This window comes from Trichechus manatus, unplaced genomic scaffold, assembly GCF_000243295.1.
Source record: "Trichechus manatus latirostris isolate Lorelei unplaced genomic scaffold, TriManLat1.0 scaffold00163, whole genome shotgun sequence".
NCBI lineage: Eukaryota > Metazoa > Chordata > Mammalia > Sirenia > Trichechidae > Trichechus > Trichechus manatus.
In genome coordinates, this window is record NW_004444099.1 from 1,669,860 (window position 1) to 1,683,844 (window position 13,985).

At 38.6% G+C, this 13,985-nt stretch overlaps 1 protein-coding gene across 1 annotated transcript in view; it reads right to left on the minus strand.

Annotated features, from left to right (window-relative positions):
• The window catches only part of KIFBP (kinesin family binding protein), a 25,630-nt gene extending 16,333 nt beyond the window's left edge, over positions 1–9,297 (minus strand). The window contains exon 1 of the mRNA XM_004386387.2: positions 8,761–9,297. Coding sequence (XP_004386444.1) covers positions 8,761–9,186 — 426 coding nt within the window. The 5' untranslated portion in view covers positions 9,187–9,297. The remainder of the gene's footprint in view (positions 1–8,760) is intronic.
• Positions 9,298–13,985: the final 4,688 nt, after the last annotated feature.

Genomic DNA, 13,985 nt, shown 5'->3' on the forward strand with positions numbered 1-13,985 from the left:
ACAATCAACACCCACGGAAGCAGCAGTCAAGAAATCAAATGATGTATTGCATCGGGCAAATCTGCTGCAAAAGACCTCTTTAAAGGGTTAAAAAGAAAAGATGTCACTTTAAGGACTAAGGTGCAGCCTGACCCAAGCCACGGTACTTTCAATTGCCTCATATGCATGTGAAAGCTGGATAATGAATAAGGAAGACCGAAGAGTAATTGACACCTTTGAATTATAATGTTGGTGAAGAATATTGAATACACCATGGACTGCCGGAAGAACGAACAAATCTGTCTTGGAAGAAGTACAGCCAGAATGCTCCTTAGAAGTGAAGATGATGAGATTTAGTCCCACATACTTTGGATATGTTATTAGAAGGGACTAGTCCCTGGAGAAGAACATCATGCTTAGTAAAGCAGGTCAGCAAAAGAGAGGAAGACCCTCAATGAGAAGGACTGACACAGTGGGTGCAACAATGGGTCTAGCATAGCAATGATTGTGAGGATGGCACAGGACCGGGCAGTATTTCATTCTGTTGTACACAGGTTTGCTATGAGTTGGAACTGACTCAACAGCACCAACAACAATAACTAAACAAATGGAAAGACATCTCCGTGTTCATGGACTGGAAGACAAAATTAAAGTATTAAGATGACAATACCCGAAGTGATATACAGATTCAATGCAATCGCTATGAAAATCTCAACATTTTTTGCAGTAATGGAAAAACCCATCCTGAAATTTAAAGGGACCCAGAATAGTCAAAAGAATTTTGAAAAAGAAGAATAAAGTGGGAGGACTCAAACTTTCTGATTTCAAAATGTACCACAAAGCTACAGTTATCAAAACAGTGTGGGACTGGCATAAGAACAGACATATAGACCAATGGAAGATAAGAGCCCAGAAATAAACTTTTAAATCTATGCTCAGTTGATTCCTGATAAGGGTACCAAGACCATTCAATAGGGAAAGAACAGTCTTTTTAACAAATATTGCTGTGAAAACTAAATATCCACATGCAACAGAATGAAGCTGGACCCTTATCTTACACCTTATGCAAAAATTAACTCAAACTGGATCAAAGATCTAAATTTAAGAGCTAAAACAATATCATCTCTTAAAAGAAAACACAGGGCCAAGTCTTCATGATCTTAAATTTGGCAATGGTCTCTTATATACGACACCAAAAGCACAGGGAGAAAACAAAAAACAGATAAACTGACCTTTATTAAAATGAAAAACTTTTGTGCCTCTAAAGACCTTATCAAGAGAGTGAAAAGACAACCTACAGAATGGGAGAAAATATCTGGAAACGATACATCTGGTAACAGTTCAATACTCAGAAAAGACGCTCAATATCATTAATCATGAGGGAAATGCAAATCAAAACCACATCACACCCATTAGCATGGCTTAAAAAAAACAAAAAAGAAAAGAAGTGTTGGCGAGGATATGCAGGAACTGAAACCTTTGTCCACTGCTGGTGGGAATGCAAAATGATGCATCCACTGTGGAAAACAGTTCGGTGGTTCCTCAAAAAGTTAAACATAGGCTATGACATACCCGACAAGGGTCTAATCTCTAAAATCTGTAAGATACTGCAACACCTCACCAATTAAATGGGCAAAGGATATGAACAGACACTTCACCAAAGAAGACATTCAGCCAGCTAACAGACACATGAGGAAGTGTTGGCAGTCACTAGCCATTAGGGAAATGCAAATCAAAACTACAATGAGATACCATCTCACCCTGACATTACTGGCACTAATAAAAAAAAAAGATACAGTAACAAGTGTTGAAGAAGTTGCGGGGAGATTGAAATTCTAATGCACTGCTGGTGGGAATGCAAAATGGTACAACCACTATGGAAAACAATATGGCACTTCCTTAAAAAGCTGGAAATAGAAATACCATATGATTCACCAATCCTACTCCTAGGAATATATCCCACAGAAATAAGAGCCATCACACAAATACACACATGCACACCCATGTTCATTGCAGCATTATTCACGATAGCAAAAAGATAGAAACAACCTAAGTGTCCATCAACAGATGAATGGATAAACAAATTATGGTACATACACAAATGGAATATTATGCAACGATAAAGAACAATGATGAATCCTTGAAACATCTCACAACATGGATGAATCTGGAGGGCATTACACTGAGTGAAATAAGTCAATCACAAAAGGACAAATACTGTATGAGAAGACTATTATAAAAACTCAAGAAAAGGTTTACACACAGAAAGAAACAATCTTTGATGGTTATGAGGGAGGGCAGGGTTGGGGAAGGGAAATCATTAACTAGATAGTAGACAAGTATTAACCTTGGTGAAGGGAAAGACAGTGCACAATATAGGAGAAGTCAGTATGTACAACTTGACTAAGACAAAGTCATAGAAGCTTCATAGACATATCCAAACATCCTGAGGTACTGAGTTACGGGGGCTGAGGGCTGGGGACTATAGGGGGTCATCTAGGTCAATTGGCAAAACGAAGTTCATAAAGAAAATGTTCTACATCCAACTTTGGTGAGTAGCATTTGAGGTCTTAAAAGCTTGCAAGCGGCCATCTAAGATACATCTATTGGTCCCATCCTGTCCAGAGCAAAGGAGAACAAAGAAAACCAAACACACAGAAAAATATTAGTCCAAAGGACTAATGGACCACAAGTACCAAGGCCTCCACCAGCCTGAGCCCAGAAGAACTAGCTGGGGCCCAGCTACCACCACTGACTGCTCTGACAGGGATCACAATAAAGGGTCCTGGACAGAGCAGTAGAAATATGTAAAACAAAATTCAAATTCACACACACACACAAAAAAAGACCAGACTACTGGTCTGACAGAGACTGGAAGAACCCCAGAGACTGTGGCCCCCAGGCACCCTTTTAAATCAGAACTGAAGCCACCCTCAAAGTTCACCCATCAGCCAAAGGTTAGACAGTCTACAAAACACACAATAACACACGTAAGGGACGTGTTTCTTAGTTCAATCATGTATATGAGATGAAAAGAGCAACACCTACTCAAAAGCAATGACGAGAAGGCAGGAAAGGACGGGAAAAATGGATGGATGGAAACAGGGAATTGGGGTGTGGAAGGGGAAAGTGTTGACACATTGCAAGGACTGCAACCAATGTCACAAAACAATTTGTGTATAAGTTGTTGAGTGAGAAACTAATTTGCTCTGTAAAGTTTCACCTAAAGCACAATTTTAAAAAAAAAGTTAAACACAGAATTACCATATGACCAGCAATTCCACTCCTAGTGATATACCCGAAAGATTTGAAAGCAGAAACTTAGATACTTGTATACCAACGTTCATTGCAGCATTATTCACAATAGCCAAAGGTGGAAACAACCTAAATGTCCATCAACAGATAAATGGATAAACAAAATGGGGTATATCCACAAAATGGAATATTTTTTAGCCATAAAGAAAAATGAACTCCTGATATATGCTATGACATGGCTAAACCACGAAAACATTACGTTGAGTGAAACAAGCCAGACGCCAAAGGACACATATTGTATGATCTCACTTTTATGAAATATCTAGAAATAGGCAAATTCAGAGACAGAAAGTAGATTAGAGTTTACCAGGAGCTAGGGGAAAGAGTAAATAGAGAGCACTTCTTAATGGACACAGAGTTTCCATTTGGGGGGACAAAAAATATTTGGACAAAGATAGTGGCGACAGTTGCACAACAGTGACTGTAATTAATATTACTGAATTGTATACTTAAAAATGTTTAAAATGTGTCACTGAACTGTACATGCAGAAACTGCTGAACTGGTGTATATTCTCAACAACAACAAAAAAAATTAATTTTAAAAAGATATCCTAATGAAGACTGCGAAGTTTAAAAAACAAAAACCATGATCCATAAAAGAAAACATAAAATAGACTTAAAATCTTCTGCTCTTCAAAAAACACTGATATGAGCAAGGAAAAGATTAGTCCAAAGGACTAATGGACCACAGCTATCAAGGCCTCCACCAGACTGAGTCCAATACAGCTAGATGGTACCCAGCTACCACCAACTGCTCTGACTGGGATCACAACAGAAGGTTCTGGACAGAGCTGGAGAAGGATGTAGAGCAAAATTCTAACACACAAAAAAAGACCAGATTTACTGGCCTGACAGAGACTGGAGAAACCCCAAGAGTATGGCCCCCAGACACCCTTTTAGCTCAGTGGTGAAGCCACTCCCGAGGTTCACGGTTCAGCTGGGGATTGGACAGCCCCATAAAACAAAACGGGACTAATGAGGCACAGCAGTCCAGAGACAAGGACTAGAAGGCAGGAGGAGACAAGAAAGCTGGTGATAGGGAACCCAAGGTTGAGAAAGGACAGTGTTGACATGTCGTGGGGTTGTTAAACATTGTCATAGGGCCATATGTGTACTAACTGTTTAATGAGAAACTACTTTGTTCTGTAAACCTTCATCTAAAGTACAAAAAAAACCAATTATCTATGTGGAAAAAAAAAAAAAAAACACTGATATGAGAATGGAAAGACATGCATATACTATAAGAAAATATTTGCAAATCACATATTTGGTAAAGTCCTTGTATCCAGAATATGTAAAGAAACTACCGAAATTCCATAGTAAAAAAAAAAAAAAAAAAAAAAACTGAATTAAAATAGGTCAAAGATTTGAACAGATACTTCACCAAAGAGGAAAACCGAACACATTAAGAGGGAAAATAAGGAGGTATCGTAAAAACCAGGAATTAAAGTACCTCTTTCTCTACGATATCATCCTTGATCTTATCAGATGAAAATGATCTATCATCCTATGGCACTCATTGCTTACCATCCTGGATTACACTGAGTTGAGGATATGACTCATCTCAACTACTAGATTCTAAACTCGTTGAAATTAAAATGACATTAGATTTGTTTTGACATCCACCAGTCTGTCCTGGGGCCTGATATGATACTTGTTCCATACCAGTAAATATTAAATACATAAACACAGATGAATTTTAGGCATATATGGAATTTTTTTTAAATGAATTTTGTATTGAAGAAAGACGTGTCTCAAAAATTTTGTAAGTTTAGTAATTTGTCATTTGTTTTTTCTTTTGTGTGCTCTAGAAGAATTTGAATTTTATTGGAAAAAAATAAATACCTATCTTCCTCCTCCTTTCAAACAAAAAGGTAAAATGGTAAATTTTGCTATATATTTTTTACTATCAAAAAAATAAAACGAGTCCAATATCCATTCCTGATAAAAACTCTCAATAAAATAGTAATAGAAGGAAATTCCTCAACATAATAAAGGACATCTATACAAAACCAACAGCCGACATCATTTTCAATGGAAAGAGGCTGAAAGCATTCCCCCTGTGAACAGGAACAAGACAAGGATGCCTTTTATCACCACTTCTATTTAACACTGTGCTGGAAAGTGCTAGCTAGAGCAATAAGACAAGAAAAAGAAATAAAGGGCATCCAAATTGGTAAGAAAGAAATAAAACTATCCCTATTTGCAGATGATATGATACTATACACAGAAAGCACCAAAGATTCTACAAGAAAACTACCAGAACTAAAACAAAGAGTCAGCAGAGTAGTAGGATACAAGATAAACATACAAAAATCAGTTGGATTCCTATACACCAAAAAAGACAACTACAAGAAGGAAATCAGGAAAGCAACACCATCTATAATAGCCTATAAAAAAATAAAATACTTAGGAATACATCTAACCAGGGACGTAAAAGACCAATACAAAGAAAACTACAAAACACTACTGCAAGAAACCAAAAGTGATCTACATAAATGGAAAAACATATCATGCTCACAGATAGATAGATTAAACATAGTGAAAATGTCAATTTACCCAAAGTGATCTACAAATACAATGCAATCTTGATCCAAATACCAACAGCATTCTTTAACAAGATGGAAAAATGAAATGCTAAATTTGTATGGAAAAGAAAGAGCTCCTGGATAAGTAAAGCACTGCTGAAGAAGAATAAAGTAGGAGGCCTCACACTACCTGACCTTAGAAGGTATTATACAGCTACAGTAGTCAAAACAGCCTGGTACTGGTACTATGACAGACACATTGACCAATGGAACAGAATCAAGAACCCAGATGAAAATTCATCCACCTACGGTTACTTGATCTTCAATAAAGGCCCAAAGTCCATTACATGGGGAAAAGACAGTCTTTTAAACAAATGGTGCTGGCAAATCTGGATGTCCATTTGTAAAAAAAAAAAAAAAGAAACATACCTCACACCACACAGAAAAACTAATTCAAAATGGATCAAAGACCTAAATATAAAACAAAAAACTATAAAGATCATAGAAGAAAAAATAGGGTCAATGCTAGAAGCCCTAATAGACAGCATAAATAGGACACAAACCATAACTAACTATACACAAACACCAGAAGATAAGCTAGATAACTGGGATCTTCTAAAACTTAAACACTAATGCTCATCAAAAGACTTCACCAAAAGAGTACAGATTGGGAAAAAAATTTTGGCTACGACGAATTTGACAAAGGTCTAATCTCTAAAATTTATGCAAAAATCCAACACCTCTACAACAAAAAGACAAATAATCCCATTAAAAAATGGGCAAAGGATATAAACAGACATTTCACCAAACAAGCCATTCAGGTGGCTAACAGACACATGAGGAAATGCTCACGATCACTAGCCATTAAAGAAATGCATATCAAAACAACAATGAGATAACATCTCACCCCGACATTACTGGCATGAATTTAAAAAAAAAAGAAAGAAAATAACAAACTTTGGAGAGGCTGCAGGGAGATCAGAACTCTTATGCACTACTGGTAGGAATGCAAAATAATACAACCACTATGGAAAACAATATGGTGCTCCCTTAAAAAGCTAGAAATAGAAATACCATACGATCCACCAATCTCACTCCTAGGACTATATCCTACAGAAATAAGAGTCATCACATGAATAGACATATGCACAACCATGTCCACTGCAGCATTATTCACAAGAGCAAAAAGATGGAAATAACCTAAGTGCCCATCAACAGATGAATGGATAAACTAGGCTACATACACAAAATGGAATACTGTGCAATGATAAGGAACAATGATGAATCTGTGAAACATCCACAACACGGATGAATCTGGAGGGCATTATGCTGAGTTAAATAAGTCAACCATAAAAGGACAAACGTTGTATGAAACCACTATTACAAAAAGACAAGAAAAGATTTACACAGAAAAAGAAAATCTTTGGTGGTTAAGATGGAGGGGAGGAATGGGGAGGGGAAGTCATTACCTAGATAGTAGACAAGTGGTAACTTTGGTGAAGGGAAAGCCAACACACAATATAGGGGAAGTCAGCACAACCTGACCAAGGCAAAGTCATGGAAGCTTCCTAGACACACCTAAACACCTTGAAGGACTGAGTTACTGGGGCTGAGTGCTGGGAACCATGGTCTTGGGGGATATCTAGCTCAACTGGCATAACATAGTTCATAAAGTAAATGTTCTACATCCTACTTTACTGAGTAGTGTCTGGGGTCTTAAAAGCTTCTGAACAGCTATCTAAGATATATCTATTGGTCCTATCCTGCCTGAAGCAAAGGAGAATGAAGAAAATCAAAGACACAAGGAAAATATTAGTCCAAAGATCTAATGGACCACATGAACCACAGAGCCTCCACCGGCCTGAGCCCAGAAGCACTAGATGGTTCTCAGCTACCACCACCAACTGCTCTGATAGGGATCACAATAGAGGGTCCTAGACAGAGTGGGAGAAAAATGTAGAACAAAATTCAAATTCACACACACACAGAAAGACCAGACTTACTGGTCTGGCAGAGACTGGAAGAACGCCTCAAGACTATGGCCCCTAGACACCCTGCTAACTCAGAACTGAAGCCACTCGTGAAGTCCACTTTTCAGCCAAAGATTAGGCAGGCCTACAAAACAAACAATAACGCAGGTCAGGAATGTGCTTCTTAGTTCAATCAAGTATATAAGATCAAATGGAGAACACTTGCCCTTTCAAAGCAAAGATGAGAAGGCAGGAAGGGACAGGAAAACTGGAGGAATGGACTCTCGAAACCCAGGGTGAAAAGGGAAAGGGGGAGAGTGGTGACACAATGCAGTCATTGCAACCAAAGTCACAAAACAATTTGTGTATAAATTTTTGAATGAAAAACTAATTTGCGATGTAAACTTTCACCTCAAGTACAATTAAAAAAAAAAAAATCTTATACAGAAAAAATAAAAAGGTTTGGAGGAATGGTAAGGAAAGGCCCAAGTAAGCTCCGCCCCCCTCTTCCCTTCAGCCACAGCGCAGGTGTGATGACTGCCCATGTCATTAACAAAACAAAACAAAACCTTAACACTGTCCTTTGCTTTTCTTTACTAACAGTTAGATTTTTTTCCCCTCCCTTTCACAAGCAAAGCTGGTCTTTCATATTAAGTTGAATAATGTCAGAAATTAGACAAACAATATGTGCAAAGACGAAGGGAAACAGTGTATCTTACGCAAAAAAGCGACTGAGAAAGGTTGAAAAAGCAAGCTAATTGCAGTATCTTGATTGTTTAGCTTTAGGTGAGGGCACCAGCTCTTTCAGAAAAAACAAAAAAACAAGCGACTCAGAACATTTGCCTTTGACTTTGGCAAGGGATGGAGCCTCCCCACATCCCTTGCCTCTCTCCGACAGGGACCGGCCTGGATCGGTGCCGGGGCTCCCGGCTCTGCCCAGCAGCCAGCCTGCCGGGCCTTGCTCTCACCTGCGCCTGGATGTAGAGGGAGATGCAGTCGTGGGAAAGCCGGTACTTGCGCAGCAGCCTCAGGCATTTTACCAGATGCTCCTCCCCCGCCGACAGCTCCTCCGTGTCAATGTGGTTCACCCCGAGGTGGAATTCAATGACCGCCAGCCTCACCGCCCGCTGGGCGACAGGCCCCTCGGCCTCCACCACTTCAGCTGGCAGCCCCAGGGAGTGGTTCTCCGCGTTCAAGGCGTCGTCAGCCTGAGGCCGCTCATCCTCTTCCTCCGGCGCGGGTCCAAGCAGCGCCTTGACTTCTTCCAGCAGCGCTCGGGCGCTGTACTTGGACTTGTACGGCTCCTTCTCCGGGTTTTTATGCAGTTCCACCCGCGAAAGGGCCAGCGCGGCCTGGAATTTCTCACGGACCTCGGCCCACGGAACGTTTGCCATAGCGGCCTCTACAGCTTAGGTTTCCTCAGTAATTGCCGTCGGGAATCCCGCCTTCCTTCTGTTTTACGACACTTCATTTACGACATTCGACAGGTTGGGTCCACTGCAGAACGATAACCAATGAAGTCCTCCTAGGGAACTGCAATATGCTCGCCAGTGACCAATGGGAAGGAGTAATGGTCTCCGCAGCAACCGTTGTCATGAAAATGAAGCTGTCAATGAAGGCGTCCCCACCTTCAGCCCCGCCCTCTGCAGTAGTAAATTAATCTTTTGCTTCACCTGGAGAGGATAATAATTTCTATAAAAATATGTTTAATGTCTACTTTCTTTAAGGGGACATTTCAGAATATTGTTTACATAGCTAATTAATTCTACTCGCTTCTGATTGACAAGCTGAAAGGCAAAAACTATTTCACATCAGCGTATAGTCCAACCCATCACAGGATTAAAAAAAAAAATTTTTTTTAAAGGCTCTGAAATGTAATAGGGATTTCAGAGTATACTATTAATAATGTATAATATAATTAATATATAGCCTCTTACTTGAGTAAAAGCCATGAATGTAAAAAGCATTCAGCGATAAACATAAATATTTTCACTTCAACGCTGAAATACAAGTTGAAGGGATGGCATTGACTTTCCAAGGTAAAACAAGAGTTAAACTCCACAGCTGTGACAGCCACCTCAGCTTTGAGACTACAGGGTTTCTTTCAGGGCAGATATAGAAACTTTCAGGTAATTTATGCAGTGTTTGAACTGGTAGTTTGAAGCCTTGAGCTCATCCTTTTCTTTCCCCACATTGTCCAGTGCATTTAGGAGCAACCAGCCATACTTGTTAGTTTGACACTTGCCTCTTTTAAGTTAATATTTGATTAGGAGTATCCAGTGGTGTGGGGAAGACTGAGATGAGCAGTTTTGGGGAGAAGACCAGGAGATCCGTTTTAGAGCTTTCTAAAATGCAAACCTGAATCTATCAATTCCTGCTGCAAATCCTTCCCTGGCTTTCCATTACTCTCAAGATAAAGTTCAAGATTACTTACAAGAAGCTTCTGGTTTCTGCTTACCTCTCCATTTTCTCATCTTGACACTTGTCCCTTGTAGTCTGCTGCAGCCAGACTGTTTCCATCACACTATAATGTGGCTTTCTCTTGTCTGTATCCCCCGACTGCAAGTCCTGTAAGAGAGGCTTTGGTCCATCTCATTCACTATTCCATCTCCAGCACCTAGCATAGGCCTAGATATATAGTAGGTGCTCAGTATATATCTGCTGATGAATATGAACGTGTTGACACATGGTTAATACTAATAGCTAATTACTGTGAGCCAGGTAATGTTCAATCATCTAATCCTCAGAACTACTCTGTGAAATACTATTATTATTCCCATTTTGCAGATTAAGAATTGAGGACCAAAGAGATTAATAATTTACCAAAGGTCATATTCAGTAAGTAAGCAGTTTTGTTCCAGAGCCCACAATTTTAATCATTATGTTATACAGTCTGATCATAGGAGCTCAATAAATAGGACATCAAAATATATGGTGCTGACTCTTAAGTATCTAACTGGAAGACGACAGAACATCCAGATGAAAATCAAAACAAGAGATTTTTTTTCCTTTAAATTTCTATTTGATTTTGTTGTTGAGAATATACACAGCAAAACATACACCAATTCAACAATTCCTGCGTGTACAATTCAGTGACACTGATTACATTCTTCAAGTTGTGCAACGATTCTCACCCACCTTTTCTGAGTTGTTCCTCCCTCATAAAGTCACAACCCCTAAGGTTCCCATCCAATCATTCGAGTTGCTGTTGTCAATTTGATTCCTTATAGTTCTTAAAAGAGCATAATGCTCTAAGCTGACCTTTTTTACTAGTTAAGCTAAACTATTGTTTGGTTTTAAGAAAATTTCAGGGGATATTTTTGGTTCAAGGTTTAAAGATGATCTCAGGGCAAAAGTTTCAGGGCTTCATCCACCCTCCATGGCTCCAGAAAGTCTAGAGTCCATGAGAATTTTAAATTCTGTTCTGCATTTTCCCCCTTTTGATCAGGATTCTTTTATGGAGCGTTTTGATTGAAATGTTCGTTAATGGTAGCCAGGCACCATCCTATTCTGGTCTCATGGCAAAGAAGGTAGTTGTTCATGGAGGCAATCAGCCATATATTCCATATCCTTCTCCTATTCTTGACTCTCCTTCTTCCTCTGTTGTTCCAGGTGAAGAGACAAATTGTTGTGCCTGGGAGAGCTGCTTGCAAGCACTTAAGACCCAGGCACTACACAACAAACTAGGAGGTAGAACAGAAGCACTAAATACATTATTAGGCCAATTAACCAGGCTGTCACTGAAACCATGACCCTAAACCTCCAAATCAAGGAACCAAACCCCGTGAGGTGTTTGATCGTACATAACCGGCCTCAGCAAATTTTTTTTTTTTTGTCATTGTTGTAAATAGATCTATCACACAACTTTTGCCAGTTCAACTTTTTACAGATGTACAACTAATTGACAGCAATTACAATAATCAGCTGTGTAATCCTATCCTTAATCAATGCAATTTTTCCATCACCGTTAACCCCCCTTCTATCACCCCTGGTAACCGGTAATAAACTTTGGTCTCTATACATTTGCCTTTTTTTGTATTTTTATGTAAGTGAGATCATGCAATATTTGTCCTTTTGTGATTGGCTTATTTCACTAAGTATGTCTTCAAGTGCCATCCATACTGTAGCATGTATCAAGACTTCATCGCTCGGACTCGCTGAGTAGTATTCCATTGTATGTATGTACCACATTTTGCTCATCCATTCATCTGTTAATGAGCACTTTAGGTTGTTTCCACCTTTTGGCTATTGTGAATAGTGCTGCAGTGAACACTGATGTATAAGTCTCTGTTGAAGTCTCTGCTTTCAAGTCTTTTGGGTATACATCTAGGAGTGGAATTGTTGGGTCATATCATAATTGTTTTTTTTGAGGAACTCACTGTTTTCCACAGTGGCTGTACCATTTTGCATTCCAGCAATGGATAAGGGTTCCAATTTCCCCATAACCTTGCCAATATTTGTTATTTAGTTATTATCTTAGACATCCTGGTGGGAGTGTAAAAACAGAAGAGATTTAAAAAAAATTCTTACACAGACAGACCTATGATACACAAAGACACAGGGTTAGGAAGCCTAAGATGGAAGAGTTCTGGCTCTGCCATGTGGAGAGCATATTCCTTCTCTTGACCAACTGCAACATCAGTATGTTGAGGGTTGAGCTAGGTGTTCTTAGATCCCTGTGAGATGTTACAAAGTGGTCCATGTGGAATTTGCTCTATCAGTGGTGTACAGTACAGATTATGTAAAGCAACAATCTGAGATCTAGCCCATGGAAGATAACAATTAGAAGGGATAGAAAAGTATAAGGCATGCTGTGGTAAAAGAGTTAAGAAGCCTGGTTAGAGCCCAGCTATCCACCAATTATGCTCATTCCAGTAAAAAAAATCACAATAATAACAGCACTCATTTCTTTGTCTTTCACAGCAGAAAGCCAACTTAATGGTAAATTCAGAAACAAGACTAAGGTGACTGTATCAGCTTTACTAGTTAATATTGGGTGTGAAACCGAGAATACCTTTTTGTATAGTATTGACTCTTAGAATCAATTAAATGTTTCACATACCTCCAAACGTAATTAAAATCAATCACAATACTTTTTAAGTGTACCATTCAGGTATTTTGTCGAATGTCCCTCTATTTGGGTTGTTTTTTTCATGATTAGATTGAGGTTATGCATTCTTGGCAGTTACCAGATGTTGTGCCCTTCTCAGTGCATCGTATCAACAGGTACATGATCTTGGTCTTACTATTGGTGGTGATGTTAACCTTGATCATTTGGTAAGAGGTGTCTCCAGTTTTTTCCAATGTAGTTACTCTTCTCCCTTTGTTACTAAGTATCTTGAAGAAGATATTCTGAGACTATGCAAATACCCTATTTTTTTTTCTCAGACTTTCACCCACTGATTTTTAGCATCCACCAGTGAATCTTGCCTACTATAGTTATTAACACTTCAGAAGTGTCAATGTTGTAAAAGGAAAAGACCGAAGCACTATCAGACTGGGAGGAGACTGCAGGAGATACGATCACTAACTACAATGCTGAATTCTGGATGATATCCTGAAACTGCCAAAAGGACATCAGTACAAAAATTGGTGAAATTTTAGTTTAGTAGTTTAATTAACAGTACTGTACCAATGTTAATATCCTGGTTTTGATAATTGTGCTATGATTACATAAAATCTTAGCATTAGTGCAAGTTCAGTAGAGGGTGTACGAGAATTCTCTATTATTTCTGCAACGTTTTCAAGTCTAAAATTATTCCAAAATAAAAATAAATTAAAATCTTTAAATTACAAGCGATGTGTCTTGCAACACCAATGGAAAGAAACATAATACAATGATTTTAAAGTTCAAATGCTTTAAAAAAAAAAAAAAAGACTTGAAAAAATATCATTAAATGGTGTTAGACTGTGAGATTACTATTTACTTGGGGAGAAGTATAAAACTAGATAGCTACTTGATCCTCACACTAAATTCCAATGAATTAAAGACTGAAATATAACCCTGAGTCCAAGAAGGAAGTATGGGCGAATATTTTTATAACCTTGGAGATGAGTACTTTTCTAAGCATGACAGGAAAGCCAGAAATGACAAAGGAAAATGACTAGTAGTTACAACTGCTTAAACATTGGAAAAAGTTACTTGCTACATGACCTGCTCATTACTAATATACAAAGAGCTTACAAATCAACA